Genomic DNA, 18,735 nt, shown 5'->3' on the forward strand with positions numbered 1-18,735 from the left:
ACGTTTGTTTGCATCACGTGCATTTGACTTTGGGGACTCAACACAGGGGTTGGGTTCATCTAGGACGAGTGTACCCAATATAAAATACCATCATGATACATTTTACGTGCTACTTGTGCATTTATTTATTTCGGCTTGTATGTTGACCGGCTTCTAGAATAGGGAAAGAAAATCAAGAAAAAACAAGAGTGAGGTAGGAGAGAAAATCACCCGATTCTGAAAATCCTGGTCTCAAAGTATCCCGAAACTCAGCCGAAATTTTTGAAAAGAAGAAAAGAAAAAGTCATTTCAAAATAAGTCATATTTTTCTGTTGTGTCAAAACTGACCGAACTACCCGGGTCTGATTCTCACCGGATGTGAGATACGTAGGCAAACCTCATCGGTTCCGGCCCCAATTTTCAAAAATAAAATCCAAAAATATTTTTCTTTTCCTTAATTCTCTCTTTAGAATTCTTTTCTTAGAAAATTCAAAAAAAAAACTAAAACCAAAAATATTTTCTTTCTTTTTAGAAGTTTTTAATTCAAAAAAGAAAATCAAATCAAAATTCAAAAATATATTTTTTTTCCTTCTTTAGAAGTCTTTTTTCGGAAAAAATAAAATAAAAATCGAAATTCAAAAAACAAAAAAAAAATTTCTTTCTTCTTTAGAAGTCTTTCTTTTAAAAAATTCTCAAAAACAAAAACAAAAAAAAAACAAAATCCAAAAAAAAAATATTTTCTTTCTTTCGAAAATTACCAAAAAATCAAATTCCAAAAATATTTTCTTTATTCTTAAAGAAGTTGTCCTTTCAAAATATTTCCCAAAAAAAAATCAAAATTCAAAAATATTTTCCTTGTTAGAAGCTTTCGTGGTCTGTTTTGTATATGAGTAAAAAAAAGAGTTAGTTTATTTACTATTCTTGATCTTCTCTTGAACTACGTAATGATCTGATTCATGCGACGTCATGATACGTAGGCAATCCCTATCGGATTCGATCATAGCGATAAACAAATTGAGTGAAAAAATAAACTGAAAAAAAAAGAAAAAAAATTAAGTGAAAAAGAAAGAAAAGAGTGACAAAAAATAACAGAGAAAAACAAAGAGCGAAAAACAACAAAAAGAGAAAGAAAAAGAAATCAAGATATGAAAAAAAAAAAAGCCTCCCCAAAAAGAATCAGTTCACCCCTCTTGGTGAATCATATTCGAGCTTGTTCCAAAAGCTAGTCAGGCTAAATCTACTGCAGCCAGTAGCCCCGAACCGACGCACCGGGCTAATGCTAGATGTAAATACCACTCTAGAGCAGTAGGACATGATACAGAGGACTGTTGGACCCTCAAAAGGGCAATTGAAGACTTGATGATCCAGCATTCAAAGCCACAGTAGCCATTGCCGCGGCAAAAAAGAAACCTAAAAACGGGCACCAAACCTGAAAGTTCTCTGTCAGATGGGAGTCTCGGTAGCCGGTCTTGCTATCTTTTCTGCGTCCGAATTATTTCAGGGTGTAATCCGGATGTTTTACTTCACTGCTTTGCTTTCTGATGTAAACCCTTCTATCTTTAAAAACAAAGTTTCAAATAAGTGAAATTAATATTTCATCGTTAACAAATGTCTCTTTTCTTAATCTTGTCACCATTTTTTATTCTCTTTTCAGTTCTGTTAATGCAGATTTTAATAACATAACATGCCTGCGGACTTCATGCCCATATCGTAAAATGCTGTCAGACCTCGAAATAATGAATCAAGAAGCAGAATGTGTTGAAGATAAAGCTTGTGAGAAAATAAATAAAGAATTGGAACAGTAGGCCTAAGCCAAGTCCGAATGAAATTGGAACGAAGTTGAGATTCCCTCTCTTCGGATCATTGTTGAAGCCAAGATTGAGGATGATGAATGGGTCAAAACCAGGTTGGAACAGTTAACTATGATTGATGAAAACCGGATGGCCGCAGTTTGCCACGGGCAGTTGTATCAACAAAGAATGGCACGTGCCTACAACAAGAAAGTGCAGCCTAGAAAATTTGAAGTGGGGCAACTCGTTCTGAGACGTATTCTCCCGCATCATGAAGAAGCCAAAAGAAAATTTGCTCATAATTAGAAAGGTCCATACATTATAAGAAGAGTATTGCCGAAGGGAGCGCTGTATTTGGGAGACATCGAAGGAAATGATCCTGATATAGCTGTCAATGCAGATGCGGTCAAAAGGTATTACGTTTGACTACTTTCACACCTTTAACATGCTCTGATTAGGATGACGAATGATTTCTTTCTCACTATCCAAACACTACCAATCATTTGCAAACACTTTTGAGCCGATTACCTTTCTTTTATTACCCTCTTTGGAACCTGAAGATGTTATTTCAAAAAAAAAGAAACAGGAAGAAAAAAAAAAGAAAAAGAAAACAAAGAAGGAAAAAAGAAGAAAAACAAAACAAAGAAAAAAAAGAAAAGCAAAAGAGTTCATATTCTTGAACTCCGTTCGACTTGATTCCGAAAGGATACGTAGGCAGCCTCTCTCCAGGGTTCAGTCACACCAAAATAAAAATTCACATTTCCCCAAAAGTTGAAACTGAGGCAAATGATTCGGCGATAGTTTTGCTTGAAAGGTTCCAAAGTTGTATTTCAATCCGATTTCTTTTCACCCAAATCCTTTCCAAGTCCTTCCGATCAATTGGCAGGAATGTTCAAGAATTGGAGGATATAGTCACTCAGATCTCATACAACCAAATGAGAAATGAAATGAGAGAGTCTTATTGGTGAAAACCCTCACGGGCATCGTATGGCGATAGTAAGCAGAGAAATTAAAAATGAGAGAGTCTTGTTAGTGAAATCTCGCAAAGAACACCATAAGGCGAAGGTGAGAAGAAAAATGAGAGAGGTCAGCTGGTGAAAACCTGCAAAGGGTGCCACTGATCGAAAAGAGGATCCTCAAAACCATCGGCATCGACACAGTCCTAGGCAAGGTTTCTCGGTTGCGAGGCAAAAGTTGTGATGAATTTCTGAGAGTCAGATGGTTTACACGGATCAGACATCCAGTCCAAAAGGCATGTCATGTTCATTGAAGTCTGCATGTACTCCAGATAAGTCCTTCTTTCCTTTTCCGAAAGGGACGCCTCTTGTTTAAACTCATTCTCCGTTCCATTGTTCGTTTTCTTTTAATCCCTTTCGGTCTAACTTTGTTCCAAAGACTAAGGCAAAGAAGAGATAGCAAGATTGATATACAAGGCTCTCATTTGATACAAGCTAATATGCAAAAAATGCACCCAGCCTCGACAGAGGCAGCAAGTCGACCCCGACTAGCCATGGCGGTCGATGCTTCAAAATCAAAAACTCTTGGAATAAGGGAATCAAATTGAACTGCATACAAAGGCAAAATGAAGTGTAAAAGGTTAAGCCCCAAGTGGCTAACCGTCTAGGCAAAGTTTGAAGAGCCAAAGGTTCCCCAATGCTCTGAAGTTAAAAAATTGGAAGAAAGAAGTCAAATGCCCACAAAGGAAAAATAAAGTTGAAAAAGGTTAAGTCTCACGCGACCAACCGTCATGGTAAAATTTTAGAAAAGCCAAAAGTTCTCTGGGGCCAGAAATGCAATCGGTATCCAGGAAACAACCAGTCACAGTTGAAATTATCGTCAAAGAAGCCGGCCAAGATAAAATGACTGAAACACTCAAGGCTGCAAAACCAACCACCGTTTCAAACTGACAAATTATTCTTTGTTTGAACCATATGAAATGGGTGCAATCCAAAGCAACCTTGCAAGAAGCAGGTGTAACCAAAAGAAATCGTACGGAGACTAAAATAGCTCTATATCAACAATAATACAAAAGGGAAGTTTTCTCCAAATTCTTTCCCGCATTTTACTCATTCTCTAAAAAAATAATTTTAAAAAAAAAATTAAAAAGAAAGAAAAGAAAAAAAAAAGTTCCAAATCATGGTAGTATAGGGTCTCCAATCACTAGCTGCATTTTCCAACATAGGGTCTCCACTCCCTAGTTGAAATTATTTTAGACATAGGGACTCCACTCCCTAGTCTCTTTTCCAACATAGAGTCTCTACTCCCTAGTTGATTTTATTTTAGACATAAGGTCTCCACTCCCTAGTCTTTTTTCCAACATAGGGTCCCCACTCCCTAGTTAATTTTATTTAGACATAGGGTATCCACTCCCTAGTCGCTTTTCCAACATAGGGTCTCCACTCCCTAGTTGAAATTATTTTAGACATAGGGTCTCCACTCCCTAGTCAATTTTCTAACATAGGGTCTCCACTCCCTAGTTGATTTTATTTTAGATATAGTGTCTCCACTCCCTAGTCGTTTTTCCCAACATAGGGTCTCCACTCTCAAGTTGATTTTATTTAGACATAGGGTGTCCACTCCCTAGTCGTTTTTCCAACATAGGGTCTCCACTCCCTATTTAAAATTATTTTACATAGGGTCTCCACTCCCTAGTCTCTTTTCTAACATAGGATATCCACTCCCTAGTTGATTTTATTTTAGACATAGGGTATCCACTCCGTAGTCTCTTTTCCAACATAGGGTCTCCACTTCCTAGTTGATGTTATTTTGGACATAGAGTCTTCACTTCCTAGTCTCTTTTCCAACATAGGGTCTCCACTCCCTAGTTGATATTATTTTAGACATAGGTTTTCCACTCCCTAGTTGATGTTATTTTAGACATAGGGTCTCCACTCCCTAGTCTCTTTTCCAACATAGGGTCTCCACTCACTAGTTGATGTTATTTTAGACATAGGGTCTCCACTACATAGTTTTTTTTCCAATATAGGGTCTTCACTCCCTAGTTGATGTTATTTTAGATATAGGTCTCCACTCCCTAGTCGCCTTTTCTAACATAGGGTCTTCACTCCCTAGTTGATTTTTATTATTTAGACATAGGGTCTCCACTCCCTAGTCTCCTTTTCCAATATAGGGTCTCCTCTCCCTAGTTAATTTTTATTTTTTTAGATATAGGGTCTCCACTCCCTAATCGCTTTTCCAACATAGGGTCTCTACTCCCTAGTTAATTTTATTTTATACATAAGATCTCCGCTCCCTAGTCGCCTTTTCGAACATAGGGTCTTCACTCCCTAGTTGATTTTATTTTAGACATAGGGTCTCCACTCCCTAGTCGCCCTTTCCAACATAGGGTCTTCACTCCCTAGTTAATTTTATTTTAGACATAGGGTATCCACTCCCTAGTCTCTTTTCCAACATTGGATCTCCACTCCCTAGTTGATTTTATTTTAGACATAGGGTCTCCACTCCCTGGTCTCTTTTCTAACATAGGGTCTCCACTCTCTAGTTGATTTTATTTTAGACATAGGGTCTCCACTCCCTAGTCTCTTTTCCAACATAGGGTCTCTACTCCCTAGTTGATTTTTTATTTTTTAGATATAGGGTCTCCACTCCCTAGTCGCCTTTTCCAATATAGGATCTCCATTCCCTAGTTGACTTTTATTTTTTTAGATATAGGGTCTCCACTCCCTAGTCGCTTTTTCAATATAGGGTCTCCACTCCATAGTTGATTTTATTTTAGACATAGGTTCTTTACTCCCTAGTCGCCTTTTCGAACATAGGGTCACCATTTCCTAGTTGATTTTATTTTAGATATATGGTCTCCACTCCCTAGTCGCCCTTTCCAACATAGGGTCTTCACTCCCTAGTTGATTTTATTTTAGACATAGGGTCTCCACTCCCTAGTCTCTTTTTCAGCATAGGGTCTCCACTCCCTAGTTGATTTTATTTTAGACATAGGGTCTCCACTCCCTAGTCTCTTTTCCAACATAGGGTCTCCACTCCCTAGTTAATTTTATTTTAGACATAGGGTCTCCACTCCCTAGTCTCTTTTCCAACATAGGGTCTCCACTCCATAGTTGATTTGATCTTAAATGCACGGTACACCACTCCCTGATATCATTGCCAATATAGGGTATACCATTTCCTGGCCACATTTTCCTAACATAAAGTACACCAATCCTTAGTTGAGACATCCTTTTGACAATAAAGGAACACCATCCAAAATAAATCAGCATGAGCTTTTCGGGGTACACCACCCCCGACCTTTTATTGCTTTAAATAAAGAAGTAGTTTAGAATTTTGTTACAATAACTCACGAAACTTTTCTAGTGCAAATTGGGGCAGAAAAATTGTGTTCGTTTGTTTGTTTTGGTGTCTGAGTAGGTTTTACCTCGAGGCACTGGGTTCAAGATGACCAAAAGAAGAAGTCTCAATTCATAATAAAAGAAAAGAAAAAAAATAAGTGAATCCAAAATGCAAAAGCAGTTGAAAAGATGTGGAATGCTAAAGACATAACTGAAACCACGAGCATTGGAGTCCCGTTTTGATTAGAAGAGGGATAAAGGAGAAGTACCCGGCCCGGCAAAGAAGAAGCTATAGAACAATGAACTAGCACCTACAGCTAGCGAACATCAAGGTTTAGATAAGAGTCTGCATGAAGAACCAGTCAAGACTCAAGATCAAGTTTCAGAAGACTCATAGATAGGAATCTTGTAACTCATAACTGATAGGCTTGTTTAGCTTCTTTTTTATTTTGATATAATAGCAGGACCGCGGACTAGAACCTCAACGGAACCTCACTCGACTCCTCAAATCATCATTCTACCATTCCCCTTGAACTACACGCGACTTGATTCCCCTATAACCCAGGATAGGTATCCTGCCCAAAACCAGGACTCGGTTGCACCCTATCTTTTATTTCTTTTCTTTTTGAATAACGATTTGGTAAAAAATTAGTCACATGGCTCACCTAATCTTTGCCTGAAAACTTTTCATGTTTTCAAGCAAAGAGGGGCAGCTATGAGCACCTAATTTATGACTATATTTGAATTTTTATCACCTTCTACTGTGTAAATATTTTTAAAATTTTAATATATATTTTTTTTAGCTTTGTGATATTTTTTTATAAATAGGGTAAAAGTTAAAAATAATTTAAAAGGTCAATTATTACTAGTAATAGTATTTTTATTTTTATCTTTATCTTTATTTTAAAATAAAATAAATTAAAAACCCGAAAAAAATTAAATATTTTTTTAAAATTTTCGGGTTTGAATAAAAAAAAATAGGAAAAGTAGAAGTATGGAATTAAAAAGTAAAAGTAAAAGTAGGTGGAAATTATTTAATAAAAAGTAAAAGAAAGTGAAAAATTAAAAAACATAAAAGTTAAAGAATGTGGATATTTAAAAAATAAAAAGTAAAAGAAAGTTTGAATTAAAAAATAAAAGTAAAGGTAGCTGAAAATTTTTAAGAAAAAAGTAAAAGAGAGTGGAAATTTTAAAAAAAAAGATAGTAAAATAAGTGGAAAATAAAAAAAGAAAAGTAAAAAAAGTGAGAATTTAAATATAATAAAAGTAAAAAAGTAAGAAATTAAAAAATAAAAGTAAAAGAAAGTGGAAAATTATTTTGTTTTTAAAAGAAGAAAAATGGGAAGTGAAAATTTTTTTTAATTAAAAAATAATAAAATAATAATCAAAAAATCTGAAAATATTCCGAAATTTTTTCTATAAATAGAAGAGAAATGAGAGGGGAAAAAAGAGAGAGAAGGAGAAAAAAAGAGGGAGGAGGGAATTGAGAGAAATTTATTTTCTTCTTCTAGGATATTGGAATTTCTACTCGTGTTATTTTTTTTCGTCTTTCTTTCGAAAAACCAGCAGTTTCACCACCCAAAAACCACCCTGAAACTCATAAAAGTCTAGCCAAGTCCCAACCCCGCTCTCCCGTTTGCGTGAGGTTTAAGAGGTCTTGTTCGAGGTCCATTTTCAGCGAGGTGTTCAGTCATTCGAATCATATTCTGTCGAGGTTGTTCGAACTCCGTTCGACGTCCTGTTTTCCTTCGAGTTGTAGCCAGCACTTTCCTTCTGTAATTCAAACTTGGAGATTTATTTTTTTCAATATAGTGAAGAAAGTTTTTCTCTTCAAAGTTCCGTTTCTTTTTCATTTCAATAATGTTTATTGCCATGCTCTAATCATATCTCTTTGAATTGTAGTTCTTTGTTGACTTTATTTGGCATAAATTTTTATCATAATATTCCATATTTAGTTATTTTGCATGATTAGTTGGTGTTTTAATTTTCATTATCAGTTGATTTGATTGTTGAGCATTTTGGGAATAAAGGTATATTTATTTTTTATTTATATGAATCTAAAGTCATGTGTAGTAGTAGGAAGACACGTATTCTCGGTTTAAATTTGAGATAGAATAATGTGTACATGTTAAAGCAAAGATGTCTTGATGAGCACATTTTGTATAGTTGGGTCATGAGTGTTAATTAGATTTAAAGGGAGTTGGGTTTGCTTAATGAAGTATGTACTACTGAAAATGGCTAATGGACAATAGGCTAATAGAGTAGCTTGGTGAACTAGTAGCTGAGCCTACTTTTTAGTTAGTTTTAAAGGGTCAGTCGTACTACGATCAATTTTAATTTATCTGGTCCAAAATTATTTCTGTCAGCCCAATTTAGTAAGAGCAAAAGCTGACCCATTTTCTACAATTGATTTCCATAGCTCTTGACCTTACAAAGATCTCAAACTCGTAAGGAAAAACAAATTATGAACACGTACTAGTTGCTTTAGGCACGATTAATAAATCATCGTGACTATGGGTACGGTTCCCGTGGCATAGTCATGATACGTAAATCCCAACTCAAGTGCGTGTTTCACGCAACTAGACCACAACTTCAAATAATTAAAATAAATATGTTGTAAATCGAGGGTGCATTTCACGTGGCGAGATTTGCAATATGTACAAAAATAACGAGTGCGCGACATCGTGACTTGTTCAAATAAATTCCATAAATATTAAAAGCGGTAAAAGACAAAATGCACAATAGGTTTAAAACATGTAATAAATCAGATAATTACGCCAAGTATTAATTGTTAAGCGATCGTGCTAAAACCACGAAACTTGGGAGTGCCTCACACCTTCTCCCAGGTTAACAGAATTCCTTACCCGGTCTTCTATGTTCGCGGACCATAAATAGAGTCAATCTCCTTGATTTGAGATTTTAAAATAAATCGGTGACTTGGGACACTATAATAATTATCCCAAGTAGCGACTTTAAATAAATAAATAATCCCATATCGATTAATGTCACTTTAATTGAAAAAACTCCCTTATCCCTCGGGAAAAAAGAGGTGTGACACTGTATTCATGAATACATGGCACGAATACATATGAATATATGCGTGTACAGTTGGACTGCCCTGATTTTAGGCGTTTTTTGCTGCTGTATTCTCATGAATACAGCAGCGCGAATACAGCGAATACACTATCGTAACAAATAAATAGTAATTATAGGAAGTAATTATGTATATGATAGCTATAGAAAATTAATAGCCACTAAACACTAATGGTTTCTGAAAATTCCTTTTATGAAACCACATGACCATAAGCAGATTTATATCATTGAGGGCCTACTCTTTACCATTTGCAATATGGGCTTAGCTTGACGAGGATTCATGGCTCCAAATTTAAATTGAAGAGACCAAGAACATTTTTTTATTTTAATTTTTTATTATACGGGAGGGGAAACGGGAAATGGGAAGAAGATTAAAAGGTGAAAAATATATCCTCATCAACAAAGTGATCAACAAAGTGAAAATTTAGATAGTCAACCAACTGGACTATTAAAATTTCTCACTCAAGAATATATCTATTGTTGGGAGAAAAATGACAGTTTGGTGCATAAAGCATCTGTATTCATGTAAGATCCAGGAAAGTGTCGCACTCATAGGGGTTTAATGCAGACAACTTACCCTAATGCAAGTATTATTGGCTACTTCTACGGCTCCAACCCGTGATCTATAAATTATACGGAAATAACTTTACCATTGCTCCAAGGCTTCCTTCGAAAAGCTAGGTCTTTTTTTTCTTTTTCCAGCAAATCAGACTGAGGTCTCTCTTTAAAAATATGAGAGCAAAAAAGAGTTATTTTCATTGGCATTAACAGGAAGATGCCATGGTTGAAGTATCCCTTCCTTGTGTATAAACTTCATTAGATATTTATCAGAAGAAAAATATAATAAATAAATAACTAAACAAAGAAGAAAAAGAACTTTGTTAGATTCCTTATTGTGAGATGCAAAGGCATAAGCGTGACTGAGCTTTGAGATTATTAGGAAAAAGAAAAATGTGGGAGTAAATTGGAATATTTTGTATTTGTTCTTCCACTTTGTTTATAATTTAGAATATCAGTATTACCGACCCTTCTCTATCTCTATTTTTGGTTTTGATACATGTATATTATAAACAAACAAAAAGATTCTATTTAGGTGCTAACTAGTAGTAAATAATACTTATAATACTACTACCGATCATTATGGAATGTAGAATCAGTAAGCACTTAACATATACTATAAAATAACGAAGTGGAACAATTTGATATGTAATTTCTGTATATTTCTAATAAATAAATAATTTTAAATGTTATCTAAGGAAATTATTAGATGCAAGGAATAATTGAGAAACCTTTAAGAATTTTTGACTGCGTGATTTTTTTCTTTCGGTTGATAAGAAGAATGTCAAAATTGAAGTGATGATGATAAGCTTAGATAAGGGTATAATATTCCAAATTAAAATGATAATGTTTTTGTATTCCATAAACAAAGAAAGTTGAAAGGTATATTTACCCTTTTTCGCATCTCTCTTCATATAGTATGATTTACCCAGTGGAATGTCTACTCCATTTCCATGTATACTCGTTCTTAAAAAGTGTGCAAGGGATTTGAATTATTTCATTCTCCCCCCACCCCCACCCCCTCCCCCAAAACCCCCCACAAATGTACATAAGTAAATAAATAAATAATAACTCAAAATGAAACTTAGTATGACTTTCAAGTTGATGTAATCTTTTTTTAATTCAGATATAAGTTAGAAACTTTTTCTTACGTTACTGCAAGAAATATATTTTTTTCTATAGTTTTGAACGAAGAATGAATTTGGATTAGTCGGGACTCTGAAGTGAGAATGCATCGCATTGGTTGGAAATGAAAAAAAGAAAAGCATCACTTATGGTTTTTAAGGGCAAAATTGTCAGTAGTAGATAAATAAAATAAAGCAAACTGGAGCAGTATATAAGGTTCTATGGTGTAGTGGTTAGCACTCTGGACTTTGAATCCAGCGACCTGGGTTCGACTCCCGGTAGGACCTTTATATTTCTCATTTTTTTCGTTCTTTCTCTCCCTCCCTATTTTGGGTCTTTGAAAAGACAAAAATTGGTTTTCCTTATTCGTTAAACTGAAAAGACTAATCAAGTTAATGAAATGACTAATTAAGCAGCAAATGAATGGTCTAAAACACTAGACAAACTCAATGGTTGAGCTTACTCACTACTCATATCCCATAAACATAAATCTTAAATAATCTAGTAATGGTGCACAATGAGAGCTAAAGAAAGATGTTTTAATTGAGCTGCTCAACAACACAATATCCACTGTGTACCCACAAGTGAGATACGGTGAGGTGTACGCAGAACTTATTCCTGCTTTCATGGGCGTAGCTATATTGTCTTAAGGGTGAATAATCGACCACCCTTCGTCTAAAAATTACACTGTGTATATAAGTAATTTTAGAGGTATATAATATATATTGAACACCCTTTGTCAGTGAATTTTTTTCACTTCTTTTAATTTTGAATACCCTTAGAAAAATTTCTGATTTCGTCATTGTCTACCTTGTATTAGATAGAAAGGTTGTTTCTAATGCTTTTAATTGAACTCTCAATTTGCACAAAAAGGTGTTTCACCTGCTCATCAATTTGCACTGTCCTTTCACAATAAACTAAGAAAATTGGAATACAATATTCCACATGGATGGGATGGAACATAAGAATCCTTTGCATATAAAAACCAATAGTATGCCCTAAGAATTTTGCTCTCTTTGAAGGTTCTTCCTTTTTTCCTCACTAACAAATGCTATCATCATTGTACTTTTATGGTTACAATATTCCATTTGCAAATGTGAAGTTTGCTCCTTTAAAATCCAAGATTAGGGCCTCTAGTCTCTTTGTAGGCAACAAATCTCACATTTACTTTGCTATGGAACAAGAAAGAAAAGAGGGACTACTTCAAGAGAGATCAATAGATATTAGTCTCAAAGACCTCTCTAAGCAGCTTGAAGAATTTGCCAAGGTTAGAAATTGGGAAAAGTTTCACAGCCCTAGGAATTTGCTCCTTGCCATGGTAATTCTTTTATCATTTTTTTTTCCCTTTCTGCCTTTAATATGATCTTGTCATCTTTGACTCAAAAGAGTATCTTTATTAAAAAAATAAATTTAAGATTTAAACTTGATGAGTTCAATTTTTCAGATTGAACATATTGTACTTATGAAATTATAGGTTCAAAATTTTATCAATTAGTTGGTATTTTAGTGGGGTTTTTTTATGTGTATGTTTATATTTATGTTTGCAAAATACTAGGTTCGGTTAAATCCATTAATATAGGTTGTATCCTCCTGTCTCTAGCTAGGTTTATCAATGGCCAATAGGTACTTGAAATGATACATTAGTCTAAGATGTAGGACATGAAATTGCAATAATGCTTGCTTGAAGTAAGAAAGAACACATTTCTTGTTACTGGTAAAACTTTTCTACCATATATATAACTATTTTACCATAAAAAACTGCTTTAACTTAAATCATACTCCTAAGTCCTAACACCTATTAATTTTGATTAATGGACTAATCCAATTCTCAAGAGCTCCCTAATTCTTTAAAGGAGCTATAAGATTGATTTTTATATCCTTTTCTAATTAGTCGCTTGAAGTTAAAGTTTATTTCATGACCAATTATATATAGAATGTTCTTATACAAGTTGACGATAGTCATATAACATTGTGTATGAAAGTTGGTACCATCCCATTATCGTGTTTCGAACTTGGTGGCATAAATAAGAGCTAAGAATCAAAAAAAGGTTATTCGGTGCACGAAGTATTCCGTATTCACGCAAGGTCCGAGAATGAATGTAAGCAGCTTACCTTAATGAAGCCTTAGTGGTTGATTCCACGACTCAAACCCGTAACTTATATGTCACACGGAAACAACTTTACCGTTTCTCTGAGGCTCCCTTCGAATAAGGAGTAAGAATCATAACTAACTAATAGACTTTCTGTTGCATCTAATTGGCATATAACTACTTGGCACAATTTTGTACACAAGAAAAGAAAAAAAGCATCTGTCCATTATTCATGAAAAAGGAAAATTGGTTATGCTAATTAGTGATGGTGAGAATAGAGAATAATATTAGAATAAAATTCAATTATGTTATGTCCAACTGAAAATTTCAGGTAGGTGAAGTAGGAGAGCTATCAGAGATATTCCAATGGAGAGGAGAGGTAGACAAAGGATTACCAAATTGGAAGGAATCAGATAAAGAGCATCTTGGTGAAGAATTATCTGATGTATTGCTTTATCTTATCAGATTGGCTGATATTTGTGGCATTGATCTTGGTGATGCTGCTACTAAGAAGATTGTCAAGAATTCTATCAAATATCCTGAGCCAAATGCCTTTTGATAAAAGACATGTTTTACTAATTGTTTGTGTGTTTTTTGTGTTTGGTGATTAAGGAAACAAAATACTATCATTTTGCTGAGACTAAAAATAAAATAGTTTTGCCTTTATGGATTTGACTCTCTTTTTTTGAGCTCCTTTTGTGCATTAATTACAATGTTGTGAAAAACTTGAGTTTGCACTTAATTCCAAATTTCCTTCTAACATATTTTTTTTTATAACCGTGGTGTCCTTACCGGCTTGCATGCGCGCACATCAACTAATTTCAATCACCTAGTATTTTTGTCTTTACTTTGATTTGAACATGAAACCGCATAGTTTTCAACTCACTTCATTGATCACTAGGCCACACCCTTGGATGCCAAACTTCTTTCAACATTATTATAACTCTTATGCTTCGATATCAAGCAAGTTGGATTCGACTAGATCATAATGCATTCACTACAATGTTGTAAAAGCTCGAGTTGCACTTAATTTCTAATTTCCTTCGACATAATTACAGCAACAAATACTATGTATCAAGTAAGTTGAGAAGCGCTAAGAATTTTCATTGACCAGTGATGTACGCAATAATTTTTGTGAACGGCGTCAACGTTTGAAGAGTTAAACAAATAAATAAATCATTGTAACCACAAGTTGTTTCATTTTGTATATTTATAGAAATATGAGACCATTCATCAGTAGGAATGGCAGGCGGTGCGGTTGCGGAGCTAGTGGTTGCTGTCTTAATCCGCAAATTTTCAATACGCCCCGCCCCAAGTAACAGTTAAAACCGCACCCACCCGCCCCACCCGCACCTGCCCCGCCCGCCCCGCAGTTTCTTTTTTTTAAAAAAAAATTGTTATAATAGTGATTCGACTGGATGGTTATAATAGTCTATACCATTTTACTTAAAACACATTGGATAGTTTTTGAACCTTTGTTAACTAATTTAAAATACTACAACTTCATTTCTTATAATAGTGATTCGAGTATTCGACTGTTTGCTCATTCGACTGGTTGCCCATCATTTGGATGTTGAAAAATTCGACTGGTATCTTATAGTATGCCATTGAGAAAACGCTTTCAAGAACAAACACTTAAAATTCATTTGCTCAGGAATAGTAAGAATTCTTTTTAATTTCTTCATAGTAACAAATATTCATTCAGAACTCAACTTTCTGCTATTTTTTAAAATCTCTGAATAGTTATCAACAAAATAAAATTGGATAATTCATTTGTTCTCTATATATACTCACTAGTCACTACTTTAAATCTACCAAAAGCAAATGAATTTTAAGTGTTTGTCCTTAAACCTCTCGTAAACAACACCACCCCAAAAACAAAACAAAAAACCGATTCAAGAACTAAAGAAAGTTCAGTATTTTCTATAACCAAGTGAGCTCTAGCTATAGCAATACATGAGGAAGAACATATGTTCTAGAGCTTCAAAGGAAATTATGACACATAAAAGTGGTACTAGAAAATCAGAGGTAAGAAGAGTAAATCACAGACAATACTCTAGTTTAGCTAGCCTGAAATTTCACTTCCAAACAGAAAAGTGAAGTGACTCAAATTACACAACCACAAAAAATGTGATATTCAAAATATCATATTCTCTTCCTCTTCAAAGAGGCTACAGACTAGTAAGCCCACTTGAATCTGGTTCTTCCTCTTCTTCAAGTAAAGTTGGACACGAAACTTTGTCGACACTTGAAGTCAAACCTGAAAAAAAGTATAAAATGTTAAAATTGAAAACTATTAATACCATAATAAGTCATTAAGGAAAATACTTACCATTTATTTCATTTCACAACCATGTACGAGCACACATCAAAGCCTCCAAAGTAGTAGGATGAAGTCTACTACGATGCGGACTAATCAACCTCCCACTAGTGCTAAATGCTAATTTTGAAGTGACAGTAGAGACAGGAATGGCTAAGAGGTCACGAGCCATCTTTTGCAAAGTAGAAAATTTTAATTCGTTTATTTTCCACCAACTTAAACTGTCAAATGATGGTGTACGAGGTAGCAAACTTTCTTCTAAATACACATCCAATTCCGATCTTGTGTCCACATTCGCCCTACTCGACGCGACAAATTGATCAAAACTAGAGAGCCGATCACCATCAACAATACCAACAACTTCATTAGATGCTTGAGATGACTCATGTGAAGTAAGTGCTCTACTCTGATACTCTTTTTGAACTTCTTGAATTTTATCCAAAGAAGCTTTTTCACGATAAATTTGTGCAAGATAGAATTTCACCACCTTCATCTTATACCTCGGATCAAAAATAGTAGCTACACCCAACAATATATGTACATCGTCTCAATATTTTTTGAATTTCAACAACATTGACGTTGTCATAGAGCTAATCAAAGGATTTAAACTTTTTACCCAAGCTTTTAATTCTAGCTTAATGTCACAAACTTTTGAAAAGTATTGAGTTTAAGTTGGATATTGACTCCCCGAAAATTATTCGGTGACATGGTAAAAGAGCTTCAACTTTACACAAACTTTTTCTGCTTCACTCCATTGCCCTTCGATTGGAAAATAACGGTAATTGGTATCATTCATGCTCTAACTTCGAAAACACCTCTTTGTAATCTAAGGATGTTCTCAACATTAAATATGTTGATTTCCAACGAGTAGGGCAATCATACTCTAACTTTTTTGTGCAAGAAATATGTAGCAACCGTGCAGCTTCTTCAAACCTTACAATTCTGCCTGAAGACCCTATCCAATATAAGACATTGTTACGCACGTTACTGATACCATCTTCTATCACCTTTAACCCTTCTTGAACAATTAAATTTAAGATGTATGCGGCACAACGCACATGCAATACTCGACCCATCAACAACAAATCTCTTTTACAAAGTTTCTCATCTAACAAGGTTTTCATCAGAGCATTGTTTGTGCTAGAATTATCAACAGTAATTGTTGATATTCTTCTCTCAAGATTCCACTCTAACAAGCAATTGAGCAACGCACCACATAGAGTATCCTTATCATGTGGAGCGGGAACATAAATAAATCTCACGATATGACTCTGAAGCCTCCATGAATCATCAATAAAATGTGTCGTAATAGCCATAAACCCTTTTTTGGTATTGTCTGAGGTATACATATCAGTTGTTATTGCAATTTTACTTGTGATTTTTTCCAACAACTTAGAAGTTTTTGATTTCAGATTGTCAAAAATCTTTAAAATATCATTCTTGATTATGTTCCTAGATACCATTTTAAACAATGGCCGGAGACTAGCAACAAACTTCCTAAATCCAACATGATCGACAATGGACAAAGGGTACTCATGTAAAATGATGGCATGAGCAAGTTCCCTACGTGAAATATCTTGATCAAAATAATATTGTTTGATACCATCGTCCCCCCCCCCCCGAACCACCCTTATCTTCTAAGTTACTTGGCTTCTTACGACATCTACGAATATGATCCCACAAAGATGATGTCCCACATTTTCTTGTTGATTTGATACAAGTATTGCAATACTTACAAACACCAAAGCGAACACCATCAAGCTTCATCGCTTTGAAATGTTTCCATGCTTCAGAAATAAGTTTTCTTTTACCTGCTTCATCAATAACTTCCATGGTAACTTCATCAGACTGCATAAGCCTTTGACTCTCAGTCTCAATAGGAAAAGCATTTGAAGATGAACACATTGGATTTTGTTTGTCTTGAGACTCTATAATTTTCTATAAAAAATCAATAAAAGAAATATTAAGTAGAGATACGGGACTTAAATTACTAGTACTAATAAAAAATGTGACCCCATCATATTCTGCAGAATTAATACCTAAAAGAAGAATCAGTTACAACAATGAACAATCCGATGCTTAAATAGCTTAAATTTTAGTATTTCACCATAAAAACTAAAATCTTTGGACTAACTGAAAATAAATATTAGTATAATCTGCCTCTTAGAAGTAGCATCCTGCGCCTGCAGCAATATTGGAGACTCCTAATTATTTCTCTTCAACTATTCTCCCTGCTCCCTAATTTCATTGTTCATGCACATTTTGTAGATTGAAAAACAAAGGAATCCAACGAGCTTATGTAGCCAACACACAAATTTGCCGAAAGTTTATAGAAAATATAGGAACTTTTTGTTTTTGAGAAAGAAAAAAAAGATGGACACTTGCAGGTTGCAATTGTGGTAGTTGTAAAATCAAGAAAAGCAAACCTTATTCAAACAAGAAACAACAAATTATGGTATATGATTTCAAACATAAATCATAGACCATTTGTCGGCAAACCAAAAAGGAGATAACAAAAGTAATCTTGATGGAGAGCCAAAGCAAAATTCAATAATATGAATATTGAATTCGAACTGGGTCATTAGAGTTTGAATAGAGAAAACTTACCAGAGAATGAGATTGTGAGAGACAGAGAGAGTGGAGAAAGCTTTGAGATTGTGCGTGACTTTGTGGAGTAATCCTCTGAGAAATTAGGGCGTTTGTGATTGTGAATTGGGTTTAGACTTTTAGGTCTTAGTTTTGAGGAGAGAGTAGCGTTTTAGGTTTACTTCAAATAATTAAATCCTGACCCGCGACCCGCCCCGCAGTAGTTTTTTTTTAAATTTAAAAAGAACCCGCCCCGCCCCCACAAATGTTGTAACCCTCCCCGCACCATGACCACTGAAACCCGCCCCGCACCGCCCCATTGCCACACTTATTCACCATACAGTACCTGAGAGACGCTTACTGGTACAAGGCATTTTCCATTTTCGTATTAATGAAATTTGGCTTATATAAAAGACAAGAACTTTTGAACTCAATCTGAATTTGATATGTATTGTCTTGAGAAAGAACTATATGTACAGTGTAGCTAATTTATTTAATTTACTCTATGTACTACTCTCATACCTGTCCCATACCTGTCCATGTGTAATTTGTCCTAATGTGAATAAACAATATATACAAGAAAATATAAAATATAACTAAGAATCTCTGCAGTCAAAATATTCCTTTGTTATTATGGACAGCTGGATTGTAAAGCACTTGACATAATCTCCTTCAAGGATAGAGTTGTCATTTCACACTCCCTTTATATTTGGAAACAAAATACTACTCCACTTCAAATATTTCAAACAATGCTTTTGTACTTTGTGAGTACTAAATCATTATCTTCTCTTTTATGTTTTCCGTTGTCGACAGTGATGAATGTCGATTGAATTCACTAATTAACTTCATACTTTGAAATCAAGTCTTAGTCTTTTATCCTTTCTTCAACACCC

At 34.6% G+C, this 18,735-nt stretch overlaps 1 protein-coding gene and 1 non-coding gene across 2 annotated transcripts; both read left to right on the plus strand.

Annotated features, from left to right (window-relative positions):
* The first annotated feature begins 11,061 nt into the window (after window positions 1-11,061).
* Window positions 11,062-11,133, plus strand: TRNAQ-UUG (transfer RNA glutamine (anticodon UUG)). Its single transcript has one exon. It is a non-coding gene; the product is annotated as a tRNA-Gln (tRNA).
* A 691-nt stretch (window positions 11,134-11,824) lies between these two features.
* LOC107804932 (uncharacterized) lies at window positions 11,825-13,602 on the plus strand. Its single transcript, XM_016628890.2, has 2 exons — window positions 11,825-12,164; window positions 13,268-13,602. Exons 1-2 carry the CDS (start codon window positions 11,895-11,897, stop codon window positions 13,493-13,495), a joined length of 498 nt encoding a protein of 165 aa, XP_016484376.1. The 5' UTR covers window positions 11,825-11,894; the 3' UTR covers window positions 13,496-13,602.
* The last annotated feature ends 5,133 nt before the right edge of the window (window positions 13,603-18,735 follow it).

Source organism: Nicotiana tabacum, chromosome 14, assembly GCF_000715075.1.
Source record: "Nicotiana tabacum cultivar K326 chromosome 14, ASM71507v2, whole genome shotgun sequence".
NCBI classification, from domain to species: Eukaryota; Viridiplantae; Streptophyta; class Magnoliopsida; order Solanales; family Solanaceae; genus Nicotiana; species Nicotiana tabacum.